Source organism: Schistocerca nitens, chromosome 10 (genome assembly GCF_023898315.1).
Source record: "Schistocerca nitens isolate TAMUIC-IGC-003100 chromosome 10, iqSchNite1.1, whole genome shotgun sequence".
Lineage (NCBI taxonomy): Eukaryota > Metazoa > Arthropoda > Insecta > Orthoptera > Acrididae > Schistocerca > Schistocerca nitens.
Window position 1 is genome coordinate 71,465,881 of NC_064623.1, and position 21,419 is coordinate 71,487,299.

At 40.2% G+C, this 21,419-nt stretch overlaps 1 protein-coding gene across 1 annotated transcript in view; it reads left to right on the forward strand.

The window, feature by feature from the left end:
• LOC126210480 (DNA repair protein XRCC1-like) overlaps positions 1-21,419 on the forward strand; it is a 60,921-nt gene that overhangs the window by 32,977 nt on the left and 6,525 nt on the right. Inside the window, exons 12-13 of the mRNA XM_049939713.1 lie at positions 6,587-6,847; positions 19,389-19,455. Of these exons, the coding sequence (XP_049795670.1) occupies positions 6,587-6,847; positions 19,389-19,455 (328 nt within the window). The remainder of the gene's footprint in view (positions 1-6,586; positions 6,848-19,388; positions 19,456-21,419) is intronic.

Genomic DNA, 21,419 nt, shown 5'->3' on the forward strand with positions numbered 1-21,419 from the left:
CTGCCTAGTGAGCAGGAGAGCTGTATTTGAATCCTGACCTTGGTACAAATTTTAACTCATTCCTTCAGCCCTTATTCAATACCATACAATATATTCCATTAGAGAAAGAAGTATGTGGTTCAGTTCCTATTTAATAAATACAATGCACAAAGCTACATTAGAATATTTGAGATTTACGTGTTCTACCAAGAATGGTACCTGCTTCATTCCAGGTAGGAAAAGGTGTTGAGTCAGCCTACTCTGCTTCATCGGATTCAATATTTGGTGGTTGTAGTTCGTGTTGAGACCGTATCACAGTTTCTACCATCAGTTGATCTGATACTTCTGCAATTATAGGGTCTTTACTGTCAGTGGCTGTCCAGTCCAAAAACTTCACCTCTCAGCAAATTTCTTATTTCAATTTGAGCACCATTTAACAGTTGAACAAAAGCGTCATTTTCAGGTGGAATAGTGGAGTCTGTTTCTTTTCTTTTCATCTTTTGGCCTGAGTTTTCGATAAAAATTCCAAAGAGTAGCAGGCTTAAGTTTATTCCATGCCAAAATAGTTCCAAAAAGGGCATCCTTAATGTTATTTTTTTTTAATTCTCCACTGAACAACTTGAATTAATAAATTCTTGAAGAAAAGGAGCTGTGTAAAAATATTTGAAATTTCTCCCTGATTCATTGGCTGAACGTAATGTGTGCTAGAAGGTAAGTGGTGAATATATTCTCTGAAATCAATTCAGACGCTGGAGGGTGGGGTGTACAGTTATCTAGCAGCAGTACAACCCTATGCATTCAGGCAAACCAAGTTTTTTTTTTTTTAATTGTCTCTTGCAGTAGGCATAAAATTATGGAAAAACCAGTTCTTGCAAACAGTTCTGAAACCATCCACAGCATTGGAGTGAGCTCTACAAATCACAGGAAAATTTAAAATACCTTTAAAAGCTGTTAGCTTCGTACTTGCCAATAGCATGAGGAGCGAACATGTGGTCACCTGGGGCATTTGAGCACAATGAAACAGTCAACTGACCCTTGTTTTTTTAATCTTTGGTGCACTTTTCATATTTACATATCAAAGTTGAACTAGGCAAACAACACGAAAGTAGGTCTGTTTCGTTGACATTGTATTTTTGACTAACAGGTAAGTTATAATGTTTATCCAAATTGCAAGACATTTCTTTGTATTCTTCAACTGCATTTTGATCTGCTGATTGTAACTCTCCACCTATGTCAAGCTTCCAAATTCCATGAAGATGACCTCTTTTTTAGCATAGATTGTTGGCAAACCAACATTATGCTCTTGTGTAATCTTATTTCTGTTCTCAACTTCTTCTCAGTCCGATTAATGATGTCAGGTTTTCATTTTATCATAAACATGATACGTTTATGTATTACTTCCACTTTGTTTTGAGAGGTGCTTGCTTGAGAAGACTTTTCTGCAACAATAGGCAGTGTTACTGTAATTGTGGTACAGAATAGTGCCAATCATGACTTCACTTTAAAAGCCACTTTTTAATTGCTGTAGACAATTGGTGCATGACAGAAGCTGTTGGACAGGTGACTGAAACTATTCCTGACACTATACAACACGAAATTTTTGGCCACTACCGAGCACATCTGTATTCCACTGAACATGTCTGAAATATTCAGTATGTATAAGGTGATGCCAGATTATTGAACATCATGGACTGTTGGATGCTGGATTAACAGTATTGTAATATTGTACAACATAATATCAGAATTCACATCAGCCAAACTTTATTCCACTTCCACAGAAATGGATACGCAAGACACTGAATACCATTTACCATTAAAGCATAGTCTATTAGGTGAGCATGCAATCATCACATAAACATTTGTGTGGCCGAGAGCCCAGACAGCTGGCTTGTATAAGGCTGTTTTGCACATGGCGCAGTGCTTCCTACCCATGTGTGCCAACACTAGGTGACTCCTTTATGCTGGCCGTAGAGGCGCACGCTGCTTGATTATGTGCACTCACTGTGTAGGATTACAACAAACACATTGTTCCTAAACTTGTTAACTGGTGTGCACCAATGGACTAGCTTTAAATTTTGAAGGAAAAAAAAAAAAAAACAAAACACACAGCCAGTTGCCAGTTTTGTATTGTCGAAAAAAGAAAAAAAAAAAAAGAAAAAACCTCACTGCCTGTACTGACACTGACTAGTGTACCTACATTCAATATCAAATTGGGCAGAAAGTTCCAAACTCCTGGGGGTATGTGTTGATGAAAACTTAAAGTGGAAAAACCATATAAGAGACAATATAAAAACATTCAGATTCATCTCCTTTTGCTGTAAGAGTAATTGTCAACTTTGAGGATGTGAAAATTAGTAGGTTATCATAATTTGTGTACTTTTCATCAATGATTGCAATGAAATGATGTTCTGAGTAACTTCTCACTAGAAGTGTACATTCACAGAAAAAAGTAACAAGTAGTGTGGAGTTTACACATTGCAGGCAGTTTTTTGAGCAATTGGGAACATTAACCTCAGATTCGCAAAACATTTATCCGTTTATGAAATTTGTTGGCAACAATCCATGAAGTTGCAGAATGATAGTGATATTCACAAATGGATATCCACAAATAGATATTTACAAATAAAACACCCAAGAAGAAAGTCTTACCTTTAGTGTAAGTTTACCACAGAAGTGAGTGAATCATGAAGCTGTAAAAATTCCATGACAACCTGTCCGTGGAAAAAATATAGACTAGAAGTGTTTTTAAAATGTGGGTTGAAGTCCTTTTCTCCTTAACAACTTCATCTGTACCATAGAAAAATTCTTGAATTGAAGTAATTAGTCAGTTACAGTCTTGTAAGTGACCGGATTGTAATTATATAAGTGTACTTGAAAATTATTTCTGCCTTCTAGTCCAAGTTGAAATTGGTTTTTATTGTAAACAACAGAAATATTAAGCAATAAATATATTGAGAAGTGAGTGTAATAATTTTGAGATCCTTAAAATGGCTGCTGCAATAGGTGCAGTTATCTAGTTCAAACAATATTCGTACTCATATATATGTTGTGTACACCATTTTCTTCCTTCAGCCCTTATGAGTTGAGAATCAAAGAAATTGCAGACGTTGGATCTGAGTGGGCATTGATTTAAATCAGTGAGGAAGGCTGAAGCTTTGTGCCGGACTGGGATTTGAACATGGGTCTCGTGCTTAGGCAGTTGCTCAGACCACTTAGTCATCCGACACAGTGGTCATCGCAACAGCACAGACTGCTGTAGTGTGCCTCTTGTCAGACCCAAACTCTCAACCTGTCCCACACTGTACTAACGGAGTGCACCTTGCCTATAATCCTCATTACTCGCAACATTTTGCAGATTGCCGTAAGGGTTCGAGTGTGGTGTGCATCTGCACTGAAGAAATCAGTGGCCGTCCTTGCCATAATTATATATATTTTGATTTTGATCCATCAGTCAATAGTAATTAAGACACAGAAGAATTACAGAGATCGGCTGCGAGTTGACCATTGACCTCTCCAATGCCGATGCACACGGGGCTCGACCTCTTATGGGGATCGACAAAATGTCCTGAGTAACAAGGGACATTGCATTAGTAGTGTGTGGACAGTTTGAGAATTTGGGTCTGACGGGAGGTGTGCTAGGGTAGCCAGTACATTGCAATAACCACTGTGTCCAAATGGCTTAGTGGTCAGATCATCTGCGTAGCACTCACAGCCAGTGCTGAATAAATTCTTTGTTTACTTTAGCTGCACTGCTCCAGAAGATTATTCCACAAGGCAGCAAGGAGTGAAAATATGCAAAATGAGACAACTGTCTTGTGCTCAGGCCATCACAGCAAGGGCTGCTTGTAAGGCACAACACATTGAACTAAGTAAGGTTTTTGATTAGTCTTTCCGTGTCTTTACTCCATTTTTACTTGTCGCTCTCTTGACCCCGAGAATACACTTTATGCTTCATTTCTTTTATGACCATTTATGTCTATTTCTGATGCTAAAAGTTCATTTCTGCTTGTTTTAAATTACATAATATGAGCGTTCCTCTGAGTATGACTTAAACTATCAGCTGTGAATCACTTGTACAGCCACCAGCTGGGCCATGTTTGCTATGGTTGATTAGTATTCTTCTGTCATCAGCAAATATTACAATTTTTGAACTGGCCTATGGATCATAAGATTGTAGAGTTTCGTGACCAGAGCTAGTGTCACAAAAATTCTTTGGGCAGTGCGTCTGCACCACGATGCTATAAAGTCGACAGTGTTTCGTCTACTACTTGTCAGTGGTTTATGGCTACGGCTTTGTAGATGACAGTCACTGCAAAAGTCGTAGCAACTATCTTCATCTCAAAAATGGCAATGAATTAAATTTTCTGAAATATACAAATGAAGGTTAAGGTTAGTTCATATATAACCATTTCATGTAGGACGAAGGATGAACACACACCCCGCCATAAAGATATAGCACAAAAAAAAAAAAAAAAAAAAAAAAAAAATGGAAAAAAGTTTGTATTTGCAAATGTATTTTACTGTCAGTTGCAACAGTACACAGTAGTGCATTACAAACTACGCCCATTCCGTGGCATCGAGAGTCTCCTCGAGAACCCACAGTGACGTAGTGTGACATGACGCTAGATGGCAGTCCTTTTCAGGAGAACATAGTGTGAAGGGTGGCCAAAGTGTGAGATAAGGAGCCATGCAGTATGGATGTTACCTGACTTGAATAGCACTCCTACATAAAGATTGCAGTTCATTGTATAAGGACTGCGTGGCAGTGCTATGAGGAGCTTATGGAAGCAGTGGGAAATGCTGCTCTACCGTACCGAACAGTTGCCTGGTGGGTGGATGCATTCAGGCGTGGCAGAGCTGCAGTGGCTGACATGCACTGATTCGGGCGGCCTGTCAGTGTGCATAGGGACTGAGCTTGTACCTAGATTGCCCAATGCTTGGAGACTGACAGAAGATGGATGCTGCAGAAATTACAGCGCCATACTGGTATTGAGAAGACAACAGTCTACAGGATTTTATGCAACGAGCCACACCCTGAGTAAAGTTGCTGCAAAGTGTGGTGCATCGTGCACTACGGGAAGTGGACATATTGCAAAACATGTCGTGTGCATCTAGTGTGTTACAAGGTGGAGGGAGACAATATGCTTGCAACAGTTGTCATCAAAGTTAATTTTGGGGCAGAACTGAAATAGCAGTCCATGGAGTGAAGCTATCCCGGTTCACCACTCAGCCAGAAATTTTGTTGCAATGCCTCACTTGTCAAGTTAATAGTCATGATAGTCTATGACATTGGGGAGTGACATTGTGCCATTCTGTCTCACATGGACAATCTATTAATGGACAGTACTATTGTCACACTTTCCTGCACCGACACCCATGATGGGCTATTTGGGAGAGAAAATGTTCAAAACATCTGCATACTGCATTAATTCTTCAGGATAACAATGGGAGCACATACTCCATGCGGAATCGGCTCACATGATGATGGTGGGAAGTATTGGAGCATCCACAATATTCAGCAGACTTATCGCCTTGCGAATATGACCTCATACCAAAACTGAAAGAGCCATTGTGTGGAACACACTTTCCAGAACATGAAGACATCACCACAGCAGTGATGTGAGAGATCTGACGATTCGCTTATGGCGAGGCTGCAGGTATACAGTGTCTTCGATAGTGCTGGCGGTGTGTAATGGATTCATTGGGAGATTATTTCGAGAGACTCTTAAAATGTCACATGGCCATGTTCCCGCCCTGTACTATTGTGTACAGTTGCAATTGACTATAAAACACATTAGAAACAACAAAATTTGTTTTAGAATTATATATTAATACTTTCAGCTGCTGACGGGCATTGATATATATCAACAGGGACAGGTGAAAATGTGTGCCCCGAGCGGGACTCGAACCCAGGATCTCCTGCTTACATAGCAGATGCTCTATCCATCTGAGCCACCAAGGGCACAGAGTATTGTGCGACTGCAGGGACTCTATCACGCACGTCTCCTGCGAGACCCCCATTCTCACCTTATGTGCCCACACACTACATTTGTAGTGTCCCTACCCAACGCACTCATTACTTGTGGAAGACAGTCTTACCAAGTCCCGTAAGAGTTCGGGTAATATGTGTGCATCTGCACAGAAGAGGAAGGTCGTGGCTGATATTGCCAGAACTATGTATTTATATGGATATGGTGTCTGTTCTTTTGGACATGTCTGAAAGAACAGATACCATATCCATATAAGTACAAAATATGTTTTGTCTTTTTTGTCGTGCTGTATCTTTATGGCAGTGTGTGTGTTCATCTATCTCCCTACATGTAATGTTTACCTGTGAACTGAGCTTCCATTTGCATGTTTCACAATTTTTTAATTTTTTATAATATTCAAGACAAAAAATAGTAGCCATGACTTTTGTAATGGCCCTCATATTATTTGAAAATGGGTGGTTATTTGAGCAGTCTGTTTGGATTGAGTGACAGGATGAACAGGGAGGGCTATTGGATGCTTTTGCTGCAAATAGTTCATCTTCATTTTTCTCAGTTGTTGTCAGTGGACCCAGACGAGGCTGCATCGGCATCAACCTGACCTGCACGGTTTTCTGCAGATCACCAGTGGCAGCAAAGCAAGGTGGGGGTGAGCAGCAAAAGAGGATGCGGCCTCCCCCTTCCTCCTCCACAGCAGAGGACGACGTTTACAACGCAGACACAGATGTCGACGATGACGGTTCGGGTACGCTGTCGGACAGTGACCTCCCTCCACTTCCGCAGCTTCCGGACCTCTTCCGGGGAGCGACATTCCGCTTGGGGCCGTCTCTGTCGGAAGACACCGCAGAGAAGCTGAAGAGGTACATCTCGGCCTACGGCGGGTGAGTGCAATGTAATTGTGTGGGGTGTGGGGAAAAGTCTGGACACCTCTAACGAGAAGAGGACCCAGTGGTGGGAATTGATTTTTTAAAACTGTGTACACAATTATACAGATTAAGGTGCCAGGTATCACACCATGCAGCCATTCATTCTGGTGGCCCCTTTTTTGCAAGTAATTAAAAAAAAATTTTTTTTTAATTTTGTGTGACCCTTGATAGTGTTAAAAAACAAGCATCTTAGACATTTTTTGCGTGAGGTCTTCACATGCAGAGTCATGGGTTCGAACCTCTTCAGCTAAATTAATTATTTTTATTCAGATAACTGGTTTAAATGTATTTTTTTTTTTAATTCATATTCCTTTGCCACATCATTTTAATCACTGTATGAAATTATTCATTTGTTCTCATTGTTTCTTTATATCTTTCTTTTTCCATTCAGAATTTTCATCAATGTGAATTTAATTATATTTGTCTATTATAATATTTAAATACTTGAAAATGGCAATATATCAGTTTTAAAAAATCTATTAGTATTGACTGTGGAGTAGTGCCAAACATTCATATTTTGTTAGAAGATATACACTTTTTTGGATGATAATCATCATACAAACATTTAAAACATAGCCTACATTCCTATTTCACTGTGGACAAAATAATAAAATAATGCAGATGAAGATTTAAACAAAAGAAGGGATTTTAAGCAAAACAAAATTCAAGTTAAATGAGGAATAGGAATCATGAATCCGATAACATAAATGAAAAGATAGTATGATAAAATGAAAGACATTAAATTGAAATTAATACATAAAATTTATTAAATTCACATGAGCTAAGATATCAAGTGAAAAAAAATTGTCCAAATTAAAAATTTTTCTTTTTACGAATCTTAAAATTCTTTATAATTGTCTTTCCAGTATGCTTAAAAGATGAAAAGCTAACTGAGTCGTCATTGTCACATTGCCTGCTGTCGCCTTTGTTGTCACACTCATCCTGAAGAAGCTGAAGTTCTGTGATATCTGTTGTTACATCATTGTGTACAGTGTCTCATTAATAGCGATATACTCCTCAGACCCACACATAACACTCATGAGATGTGTTCATTGCGATACCGGAAAACATAACAAAGAAAAACACAGTTTGTAAAATAAAAACAGGGTTACTCATCATTTGTTTATCACAATGTTCCCAAAGTTAAAATACACATATATACTACTTCTTCTTTTCTTCTTCTTCGTAGTTGTTGCTGTGTTTTCTACATTCCTCCACCAATTATTTCTGTTCCTGGCTTTCGTGGTTCATTCTTCTTTTCTCTGACTCGTATATATTACATCACACAATGTGTATTGATCACACAAAAATGTCATAGCCCCTCTGCTATAGCAAGAACAAGCACTATTTATGGAACATAATACTTTATAGAAACACATAAGATGCAGTGAAGTACAGGTTGTGCATAGCACTGAACACATTGACTGTACAACAGTGATCAGGTTACAGAATAGGCCGAGCACTCGTTTGCTATCACTTAAATAATACCAACCCAGGTGGCCTCTATAAGTGGGCCTGTGAACTGTATGGAAACTTGATCTCTGAAGTCGTGCACGTCATGAGTGAAGGTACATCACTCCTCCCTCCCAGGGGTGGGGAAACCGCTTAATTAAAAACACTAGGCACAGAAATATGCATGCTAACCACAGTAGGCAGAAATCTTAGACAGGGCTGAAATAGTGGTCGCCATGGATGCGGACAGACAGTGTGCCATGTAGAGAGATTTGTAATAAGCGTCCTCTACAGTGACCCAATTCCGGTTTAGGAAGGACCCAACAAAATTGACAGGAGCTGCAGCATTGGCCAGCGAGAAAGAGATGCCTGTGGTGACACCTGTTGCTGAACACAATGGACGCAAATGGTGATAAGCCAAGTAATGTCCCCACCTATACCCGGCCAATATGAGTGCCACTGTGCCATGTCTTCGGTACTGGAGGTCCTCCACTGACTGACATGCAGAAGCCACAGTACATTATGGCATAATGAAGCAGGAATCACAACCCGGGGAGCAGCGTCCTCTGTAGCTAACAGAAGAACCCCATCAAACACAGAAAGGCAGTGCTGGAGGGAGAAGTAATTACGCAAGGAATCTGAGGCACGGTCGAGGGGTTTTTTCAGCCAACCTTGCTGCACTAAAGAGAGTACACAGCGAAGTACAGGATCCGCAGCAGCAGCTGATGCTGTCGTGGCACTAGTGATTGGGAAACTGATGACCACATTCTTGTTCTCATTATCTAAATAGAAACAAAGCAACTTGTCCTGATCAGTGCTGTGTCCGGCTTGATCAGAAGGCAAGATAAGCCATTGGCATTGGTGTGTTACGCCATCGGCTGGTAATGAATGTGATAATGATAACAGGAGATGAAGAGAGCAAACAGTGCACTGCCTTGTCTGGCACTGAAGCCAAAGGGTTAAAAAGAGCAACCAACAGCTTGTGATCCATCATTGTTATGGAGGTAGACAAACGGATGCTGAGGTTCATTCAACATTGTCTGTAGCAGTAAATTGTGACATCATTTTTACTCTCACATCCAAACATTGATATTGAAAACGATATTGAAAACATCATCACAGTCTTCTTCTCTGTTCTCGTCTTTCTTTTTCATTTGGGGTTGGCTTTTCTAATAATGTGGCAACTTCTGTCCTGCTGTAAGGCTTTATCTCCAATGAGGCCAAGCTTCTTCACATCACTCTGCATCCATAGACTGTAGAAATTATTTAATTCACTATTGGCAGTTTTCAAGCAGTACATCAAAAGCTAAAATAATACAAACATTAAGTACAGAGTGTTCTCGTATATACAGAACTACTCAAATATGTCATGTAAAAGCTGTACACTACAAAAAAGGTGACAATAATACATTGCTTACATTTTGCTTCTGCACATGTCATAGTTTAAAATCCTTCGACACATATCATGTCATCATCAAAAATATGCCGTTTCACTGGAGAAATACAGTAGCATCGCATGAGTCTTGTTACAGAAGAATGCTGAAGATTAGTTGCGTAGATCACGTAACTAATGAGGAGGTACCGACAGAATTGGGGAGAAGAGGAATTTGTGGCGCAACTTGACTTGAAGAAGGGATCGGTTGGTAGGACACATCCCGAGGCATCAAGTGATCACCAGTGTGGTACTGGAGGGAAGCATGGAGGGTAAAAATCGGTAGAGGGAGACCAAGAAATGAATACACTAAGCATATCCAGAAGGATGTAGGTTTCAGTAGTTACTCAGAGATGAAACAGCTTGCACAGGATAGAGTAGCATGGAGAGCTGCATCCAACCAGTCTCTTGACTGAATACAACAACAACAACAACAACACATATGAGTGTGAAGCTCTGTTCATCATGAGATGATGTAAATTACATGAAATATTACCAGTGTTAACATCATTCACGTTAATTTTTACAAATAATGTTCTAGCGCACTGCTAACATGTAAACAAAGGTGATTGGTGCAAAAATACATTCACAAGTCAAGACTTACTTTTTTACTCCTTGGTTCTAGAGCCCTTGAAGGGCCTTGGCCTGCATCACAATATCCTGCCATTCTATCCGATCCATGGCTTTCCGTCTCCATCCTCTTGACACCCAGCTTTTCCGTGTCTTCTTCAACTCCATCTACACATGTCTTTGTGGGGCGTCCCCTCCGCCATCTGCCTCCAGCCTTGCCATCAAAAATCCTCTTGCATGCTCTGTCTTCTTCCATTCTGACCACGTGCCCTGCCCACCGCAGTCTTCTTATTTTAATGGTAGTGACAATGTCAGGTTCTTCAAAAAGGTGTTGTAGTTCTGTATTCGTACGAATGCGCCAACCATCTTGATCATATATTGGGCCATATATTTTACGTAGCACCTTCTCTCCCATATGCTAAGGATCCTTTCCTCATTTACAGTCATGGTCCACGTTTCGGCACCATACATAACAACTGGTCTTATAATTGTTTTGTAAATGAGCATTTTGGATTTTCGTGATAGAAGCGAACTCCTAAGCATGGGTAAAGCAGAAAAGTAGCCTCTGTTACCTGCTGCTATTCTGGCTTTCACCTCACTGCCAATGTCATTTGTCTCTCTGATAGTTGACCCAAGGTACTTGAAGTCTCTCACCCTTTCAAACTCCCTGTTGGCTATCCTGAGATTTTGTAGGTTTTGTTGGTTGGCCATTGCCGTATACTTGGTCTTTTCGACATTGACTGTCAGGCCAAGTTCCCTTGCACCTTTCTCCAGTTGTTGATAGGCATCGCTTAGCACAACAGTGTTTCATGCGAGTAATGCCACATCGTCAGCATAGGCTAGGTACTGTAGTGAACGGTTTAAGAAGGTTCCTCCTTTATTTAACTCTATCTGACTTACGACTTTTTCTAGGCGAAGGTTGAATAGTAATGAAGAGATATTGTCACCCTGTCTAAGTCCCTTCTTCACCTCCACTTCTCGGGAGATTTCACCCTGTATTTTTACTTTACAGTTGGTTTCGCTGAGAGTCGTCATAGAAAGTTTAATGAGCTTCTTAAGTATTCCAGCCTCTTCCATTACATTCCACAATGCCACTCTTGAGATGCTATCATAGGCATGTTTAAAGTCAATATAAAGCTGGTGTATGTTAATTTAATCATAACATTTTTCAAGTAGTATGTGCAATGTGAATATCTGGTCAGTTGTTAACCTATTTCTTCTAAAGCCACTCTGATAGTCTCCAACTCTCTCTTCCACATATGGAGTAAGCCTGCTGGTTAGAATCTTGGAGAAAACTTTGTATGTAGTATTTAGTAGGGAGATTCCTCAATAGTTCTGGCAGTTTAATTTATCTCCTTTTTTATGTATGGGGCACATTATAGCTGTTTTCCACTCCTTTGGCATGCTCTCCTCTTGCCATATATTCAGTATTATTTTATGAATTGTTTTCCACAGCGTTTCCTCACCATATTTGAGAAGTTTGGCCTGGATCTGATCTTCTCCAGGTGCCTTATTGTTTTTCAAGGTCTTAATGGCTTGCATCACTTCCCCCAGTGTAGATTCTGATGTTAAAACCTCTGGTCCATAGTAAGTTAGTTCCACCAGTTCCTCTCGTTCTAACTCTTCTACTTCTGGGTTCAGTAACTCTTGGAAGTATTCTGCCCACCTGTCAAGTATTTTATTACCATCCCCTATCAAATCCCCTTCTTTGTTCCTACACATATTTGTTCTGGCTTGGAACCCGGTCTTTCCTTCTTTTATCTTTTGGTACATTTCATAACTTTGCTTTCTTCTCCTAGCTGTTCAATTTCTTCCAGTTTTTTCTTTTCTAGTGCTCTTTTCTCCTCTGCAGACCCTTTTCGCTACATAGTGCTTTTCGTTATATTCATTCAGGCTTGCTCGAGTTCTTCTCTGCAATAATTTAATTCATGCTATATTAAATTCCTCAATTCTTCTCATACATTCTTCGTCAAACCAATCTTCCTTCCTTTGAGCTTGTTTAGATCCTGAAACCTCTCCAGCTGCCTTGAGGATTGCAGTCTTACATTGTTTCCACATTACTTCTATATGTTCATTTGATGTGCCGGTCTCATTCTTAATCCCCTCTTCTATTTTCGTCTGATATGCTCTCCATATTTCTTCCAACTTCAGTTTTTTAATGTCAAACATCTTTTGTTGTGGCCTTTTTGTTTACTCAATAGTGAGATCCTCTGTGTATATTTAATTCTCACTAGATGGTGGTCTGAATTGCAGTCAGCTCCACGTTGGCCCCTAACATCTATTATGTCCGATCTGTGTCTCCGATCAAACAATATATGGTCTATCTGATTTCTGGTTTCTCCATCTGATGAAATCCATGTTTCTTTGTGTATTTTTTTGTGTGGGAAACATGTACTGCTGACAGTCATGTTTTTGCTTATAGCAAAATCTACAGCTCTTAGTCCATTGTCGTTTGATATTTCCTGGAGGCTATGTCTTCCTATGGTTGGTTGAAAGGCCTCTTCTTTTCCTATTTTTGCATTCAGGTCTCCTGTTAATATCTTGACATCATGTTTGGGAGCCTGATCATACAGTTGTTCTACCTTGCTATAAAACTCGTCCTTTTGTTGTTCATCTGCCTCCTCCGTGGGTGCATGTACATTTATGATTGTAATGTTGAAACATTTTCCCCTTAATTTTAATATGGCCATCCATTCATTGATTGGTTGGAAGCACATCACCGCATGTTTCTGTTCTTTAGCAACAACAAAATCTGTTCCAAAGGTATTCATCCTCCTGCCACTATAGTAGATAGTGAAATTTCCCACGTCCATTATGTCACTCTCCTTCCACCTAATTTCCAGGAGAGCCAATATTTTTATACTGCAGTTGTTTACTTGCGTTAGCAGCTGACATAGAGCTCCAGCTTGGTATAGGCCCCAGACATTCAATGTTCCTATGTACATCTCTCTTATCGTTTTTTTGTTCGCTGGGGTTGTCATCGAAATATCTGTCCGGCTTATTCCTTTGCTAGCATTTGCAATAATTGATGTTTTACAGGGGGAAATTGTTCAACTTCCACCCAACCATTTGGGGGGGGGGGGGGGGGGGGGTTGCCACTTACAGCTTGCAGGGTAGCTGCCTCATGATCAGGGGAGCATCCTTAGCCTTTGTGGATCCCTGTACTAACTGCATGGCAGCAGGTGATTTGTATCGGATTTACTCCCTTAGGGAGACTGGCTTCACCATGCCTCAAGAGCCCTCCCTGCCCTATGTAGGATGTTAAGAATGATAAGGGAAAGGGATAGGCTTAGGATAGGATTGGAAAGGAGACAGGAGATAGGTCGTTGTGGGACACACTTCGTCTGGCTCCTCCCCATTGGCCTGTCTGGCATGGGTGACCCTGCTGGTAGCTATGCTACCGTCTGATAACCCTCTGGATCCAGAGCACGCAAACCTCCTCGCCCGCACGGACAGTGCTACGTTAAGGTGGTGTCCCCTGAGGAGGCACAAGTCAAGACTGCGAGTGCACTAATCGGAGTTAATACATTTCAGCAATAACAGTTGTAAGCTTCATATCACAACATCTTTTTACATCAGTTGACAACATACAGCTTGTTACGTGATGATATAGTCATAAGGAGCAAAGGGACAGGATAGGAAAATTTATTAATAATAAAGTGGCATAAAAATACAAATGTTATCTGTTCTAAATGTCTCGCAGTGGCTTGGGCGCTCATACAGAACATGGCAACACTATTCTTACATAATACTTGGTTTGCATGTATATTGCAACTGCTGAAAGAACATAGAGGGTGCAAAAAGCAAGCCAGTGATACAGCCAGGCACAGGTAGTCTTGGCTTGTAAACGTATATTTGTGCCAAGGGCCTGACCTTACATGTAAACAGAGTGTTAGAACATCGATTTGAAACTATTGATATGAATTCTGTTAACATTGGTAGCATTTCATGTAATTTACGTTTCATGACATACAGAGCTTAACACTTATCTGATGTTACTGTAAATCTACAGTGACAAGACATACTTTGACGACGACATGTATACATGTCAGAGGATTTTAAAGTCTGACATGCTGAAGCAAAATTAAGCAGTGATTATTATCGTGAGTTTTGAAATGTACTACTGTCTACATGACATGTTTGTGTAGTTATTTATATACGAGTACATTCTGTGCTTCATTTTTGTGTTATTTTAGCTTTTTCGGTATCACCTGAAAGTGATCCTTGAATGAAGATGCCCCACCAGTATGCCACCGATGTAGTTGCACTATTGGTTGGAGGATGGCATTTGCGTATCATACAGCCTTTACGGCTCCATCCATGACCACCAGCGGTGTACATGGGCCCCACATAAGGCCACCCGAAAACAGCAGAGAACCTTCACCTTGCTGCACTCACTGGACTGTGTGTCTAAGGCCGGGTTACCTCCAAACATGTCTCCGATGATTGTCTGGTTGAAAGCATATGCAACACTCATCGGTGAAGAGAATGTGATGCTAATCCTGAGTGGTTCGTTCGGTATGTTGTTTGGCCCATCTGTACTGCGCTGCATGGTATCGTGGTTGCAGAGGTGGACCTCGCCATTGATGTTGGGAGTGAAGTTGTGCATCATGCAGCCTATTGCACACAGTTTGAGTCATAACATGATGTCCTGTGGCTGCACAAACAGCATTATTCAACAAGTTGGCATTGCTGTCAGGGTTCCTCCGAGCCATAATCTGTAGGTAGCAGTCATCCACTGCAGTTGTAACCCTTGGGCGGCCTGATTGAGGCATGTCATCGACAGTTCCTGTCTCTCTGTATCCTCCATTTCCGAACAACATATCTTTGCTTCACTCCGAGATGCCTGGACACTTCCCTTGTTGAAAGCCCTTCTTGGCACAAAGTAATAATGCTGACACGATCGAACCGCGGTACTGACTGTCTAGGCATGGTGGAACTACAGACATCACAAGCCGTGTTTGTCCTTTCTAGTACAACAACTGTAACTGATTGGCTGTTGGACCCCCTCCGTCTAATAGGCATTGCTCATGCATGGTTGTTTGCACCTTTGGGCAGGTTTAGTGACGTCTGTAAACACTCAAAGGGGCTGTGTCTGATACAATATCCACAGTCAATGTCGATCTTCAGGAGTTTTGGGAACTGGGATGATGCAAAACTTTTTTTTGATGTGTGTACTTAAAAATTTCAATTCTTGGGGATGTGACATTATCAAGAATACTGTCTGTGGTTTTTGTGGCATCAGGGCTGAAGTTGCTGTTGTGAACTCGTTTGTTATTCTACTGATGCTTAAGGTGATTGTTTCAAGTGATTCTGATTAATTAAGAGGAATATACAGAGTGAGGAAAACATAAGAAACAGACTAGCACTGCCAGAAAGGGCGTGCTTGTCCAAGAGAAGTACACTAGTATCAAACATAGGCCTTAATTTGAGGGAGATATTTTGAGAATGTACGTTTGGTGCACATCATTGTATGATAGTGAAACATGGACTGTGGGAAAACTGGAACAGAAGAGAATCAAAGCATCTGAGATTTGGTGCTGCAACAGAATGTTGAAATTTAGGTGGGCTGATAAGATAAGGAATAAGATAAGGAGAATAGGTAAGGAGAGAAATGTACGGAAAATACTGACAAGAAGAAGGGTCAGGATGGTGGAACATCTATTAAGACATCACAGAATAACTTTCATGGTATCAAGGGTAGCTGTAGTGGTAAAAACTGTAGAGAAAGACAGATATTGGAATATGTCCAATAAATAATGGAGGACATAGGTTGCAATTGCTAATCTGAGCTTAAAAGGTTGGCACAGAAGAGTAATTCATGGCAGATCTATTTACTTTGTTTTCATATGCATCATGTGATGGTGTGGCAGACTGTTATTGAATATTCTTTACACTGACTTCTAACAGTAAAACAGGTTTCTGTTTTGTAGCACATTACCATTTATGCTTGCTAGTTAGACACCCCCCACCCCCCATGAAACCATGGACCTTGCCGTTGGTGGGGAGGCTTGCATGCCTCAGCGATACAGATAGCCGTACCGTAGTAGCAACCACAATGGAGGGGTATCTGTTGAGAGGCCAGACAAACATGTGGTTCCTGAAGAGGGGGCAGCAGCCTTTTCAGTAGTTGCAAGGGCAACAGTCTGGATGATTGACTGATGTGGCCTTGTGACACTAACCAAAATGGCCTTGCTCTGCTGGTACTGCGAACGGCTGAAAGCAAGGGGAAACTACAGCGTAATTTTTCCCGGGGGCATGCAGCTCTACTGTGTGGTTACGTGATGATGGCGTCCTCTTGGGTAAAATATTCTGGAGGTCCCCGTTTGGATCTCTGGGCGGGGACTACTCAGGAGGACGTTGTTATCAGGAGAAAGAAAACTGGCGTTTTGTGGATCAGAGCGTGGAATGTCAGATCCCTTAATCGGGCAGGTACTTTAGAAAATTTAAAAAGGGAAATGGATAGGTTAAAGTTAAATATAGTGGGAATTAGTGAAGTTCGGTGGCAGGAGGAACAAGACTTTTGGTCAAGTGAATACAGGGTTATAAATACAAAATCAAATAAGGGTAATGCAGGAGTAGGTTTAATAATGAATAAAAAATAGGAGTGCGGGTAAGCTGCTACAAACACCATAGTGAACGCATTATTGTCGCCGAGATAGACACGAAGCCCAGGCCTACCACAGTAGTACCAATTTATATGCCAACTAGCTCCGCAGATGACGAAAAGATTGATAAAATGTATCATTCAGATAGTGAAGGGAGACAAAAATTTAACAGTCATGGGTGACTGGAATTCGATAGTAGGAAAAGGGAGAGAAGGAAACGTAGTAGGTGAATATGGATTGGGGGGAAGAAATGAAAGAGGAAGCTGCCTGGTAGAATTTTGCACAGAGCATTACTTAATCATAGCTAACACTTAGTTCAAGAATCATGAAAGAATGGTGTATACATGGATGAGGCCTGGAGACACTGGAATGTTTCAGATAGATTATATAATGGTAAGACAGAGATTTAGGATCCAGGTTTTAAATAGTAAGACATTTCCATGGACATATGTGGACTCTTGACAACACACTACTGGCTATGAACTGTAGATTAAAACTGAAGAAACTGCAAAGAGGTGGGAATTTAAGGAGATGGGACCTGGATAAACTGACAGAACCAGTGGTTGTTGAGAGTTTCAGGGAGAGCATTAGGGAACGATTGACAAGAATGGGGGAAAGAAATACAGTAGAAGAAGAATGGGTAGCTTTGAGAGATGAAATAATGAAGGCAGCAGAGGATCAAGTAGGTAAAAAGATGAGGGCTAGTAGAAATCCTTGGGTAACAGAAGATATATTGAATTTAATTGATGAAAGGAGAAAATATAAAAATGCAGTGAATGAAGCAGGCAAAAAGGAATACAAACATCTCAAAAATGAGATCGACAGGAAGTGCAAAATGGCTAAGCAAGGATGGCTAGAGGACAAATGTAGGGATGTAGAGGCTTATCCCACTAGGGGTAAGATAAATACTGCCTACAGGAAAATTAAAGAGACCTTTGGACAAAAGAAAACCTCTTAGATGAATGTCAAGAGCTCAGATGGAAACCCAGTTCTAAGCAAAGAAGGGAAAGCAGAAAGGTGGAAGGAGTACATAGAGCGTCTATACAAGGGTGATGTACTTGAGGGCAGTATTATGCAAATAGAAGAGGATGTAGATGAAGATGAAATGGGAGACATGATACTGCGTGAAGAGTTTGACAGAGCACGGAAAGACCGAGTCGAATCAAGGCCCCGGGAGTAGACAACATTCCATTAGAACTACTGACGCCTTGGGAGAGCCAGTCCTGACAAAACTCTACCATCTGGTGAGGAAGACATATGAGACAGGCGAACTATTGATGGTGTTGACTGGAATACTCTCTTTCAAATTATGAAGGTGGCAGGGGTAAAATACATGGAGTGAAAGGCTATTTACAATTTGTATAGAAACCAGATGGCAGTTATAAGAGTCAAGGGGCATGAGAGAGAAGCGATGGTTGATGAGGGAGTGAGACAGGGTTGTAGCCTCTCGCCAATGTTATTCCATCTGTGTATTAAGTAAGCAGTAAAGGAAACAAAAGAAAAATTTGGAGTAGTAATTAAAATCCAAGTGAACAAATAAAGACTTTGAGGTTCGCCGATGACATTGTAATTCTGTCAGAGACAGCAAAGGACCTGGGAGAGCAGTTGAATGGAATGGACAGTGTCTTGAAAGGAGGATATAAGATGAACATCAATAAAAGCAAAACGAGGATAATGGAATGTAGTCGAATTAAGTCGGGTGATGCTGAGGGAATTAGATTAGGAAATCAGACACTTAAAGTAGTAAATGAGTTTTGCTATTTTGGGAGCAAAATAACTGATGATGGTCGAAGTAGAGAGGATATAAAATGTAAACTGTTGATGGCAAGGAAAGCGTTTCTGAAAAAGAGAAATAAGTAGTTTCTGGAAGTATTTGTATGGAGTGTAGCCATGTATGAAAGTGAAACATGGGCGATAAATAGTTTAGACAAGAAGAGAATAGAAGCTTTTGAAATGTGGTGCTACAGATGAATACTGAAGATTAGATGGGTAGATCAGATAACTAATGAGGATGTATTGAATAGAATTGGGGAGAAGAGAAATTTGTAGCACAACTCGACTGGAAGAAGGGATCGGTTGGTAGGACATGTTCTGAGGCATCAAGGGATCAACAATTTAGTATTGGAGGGTAAAAATCGTGGTGGGAGACCAAGAGATCAATACACTAAGCAGATTCAGAAGGATGTAGGTTGCAGTAGGTACTGGGAGATGAAGAAGCTTGCACAGGATAGAGTAGCATGGAGAGCTGCATCAAACCAGTCTCAGGACTGAAGACCACAACAACAACAACAGTTAAGACATTATTGTATAGAAAACATAATTTCTTGACTGGCTTCATACAAGATTACATAATGCTTTGGTTCATGTTTTGAGAAAGGTATTGCCTCTCGTGCACTAGTCAGGATGTAACTCTACTGTCTTCTCTTTGTTTCAGAGATGTCACCTCAAGTATTGAAAGTGCCAACTATCTTGTAACTGACAGAATAAAAGACTGTGAAAAAGTAAGTACACTGAAGAAACAGTGAGTATGTAATTTACAGTTGCAGTAGTCTTTGTGATGACATGGTCAGTACAAAGTGCATAATAATATAAACTGACATACTATGTTGCTTCTACGTATGATAGCAGTGGGTACTAAGTGAGACTGCATGATATATTCCTATTTTGACAAGTTTGTTCTTACTGCATTTGTGTGTGGTTTCAGCTTCTGCCTAGTTTCATATGCAAGTATATCATAGTTATGTTTGAAGATGTTTTCTTTCTTTTAAATGCTGCCATTTGTAAAGTTTAGTACTTAATATACATATATTCAAACAAGGCAGAGGAAGTATTTTAAGACCAAAAGAGGGGTCTGCAGGAATCCCTGCATTAAGCTTTCGTCATCACCGCGATAACTTTTTTCTGTACTTTAATTGTGGAACTCTCCCAAAAAATTATTCCATACGTCAGTAGTGACTGTATACTACCATCATATGTGGTCATGACTGATGAGCAGTTGGTATGGTGAGCGAGAATCCTAACAACGTACATACAAGTATTCAATTTTTTATTAATATTTGCTAATGTGCATCACCTACTTCAAATCTTCCTGAATATCCATGCTTAAAAATTTTGTACAACTCACGTTTGTGACATTTTTTCCTTCAATGGGGTACAAGGTTTGCAGGATGGAGGTTTTGCATGGTGCAAAACTTAACTGCCACAGTTTTTTCAGAATTTATAATGAGACTATTAGTCCTGAACCACAGTGCTAAGCTACGCATAACCGATGTTGCACTTTCCTGCAGATTTGCCTCAGTGTGTGATTTAATTAAGAATATTAGTGTAATTTGCAAAAAGTACTGTGGTTCCATCATTTTAGTAGCTAAGTCATTTACATACAGTGGAAATAGGACACAGCACAGAACTGACCCTTATGGGATTCCATAAGTGATTATCCCTCCCCTCCCCCCCTCCTCCCCCTTATTGCTGCAAAAGGTAGAAATATTGTGAGATTCACTGTCTTTATATTTTATGTCTTTTAATCTGTTGATGGTTATTGAGATTTGATTGGATTCACATTTCAGATTGCCCTATAATTACTTATGCAAAAGAATGTCATGATCAGTAACATCAAAGGCTTTACTAAGATCATGAAATATTCTACACACGTGTTGCTTTTAGTATTTCATTTAAAAAGGCACAAATTGCAGATGGGGTTGAGTTTCCAGCCCTTAACCCATGTTGTAAGTCATCTAAGAAGGCTGTTAATCTTCTAAAGAACATTGTTTTCATAATTTTGGTGAAGCCTGACAAAACTGACATTGGCCTATAATTAACAGTTTCGTGTTTTGCACCCTTCTTAAGCAGAGGTGTTACTTTTGCAGTTTTAGGTTATTTGGAAACACATCACTCTTGAATGATGAATTTATTATGTCTAAAAGTTGTTCCATTGCACTAGCTTTGATGAATATCATCTGGTATCTCATGAGCACTCATTGAATATTTATTAGGCAATCCTTCAATAATTTTGACAACTCCTCAGGTGATGTTGGATATGTGAATAATGTATTTGCATGAATTTTTCGATTTGACTGTACTATCTTACTGTCTGGCTGTTCGTTACGATGCGAGTTTATCAACTGCTGCACTATGTTCGAGAAATAATGACTGAATGAATGCACTAGCTGTTTGTCTGGGTTAGGTCAGCTTATTGTTGTTCGCAATCAGCCCTATATTACTTTGAGTAACTGACCTTGCACACATTTTTCATCTGATAATTTGCCAGGTTGCTTTAGTTTTTTGCTCAGAATTACACATTAGTTTTTGTGGCCCCTGCCCCCTCCTGTGTCAGTATTTGTTTGTATTTTTTGAAGTAGGTAATAAAATCAGGACTAATATTTTGCTTCGAGTATTGGAACAGTCTCGCATCATTTTGGCATAATATCTTTAGCCCTTTTGTGGTCCTGTTTTTTGGCAGAGTTAA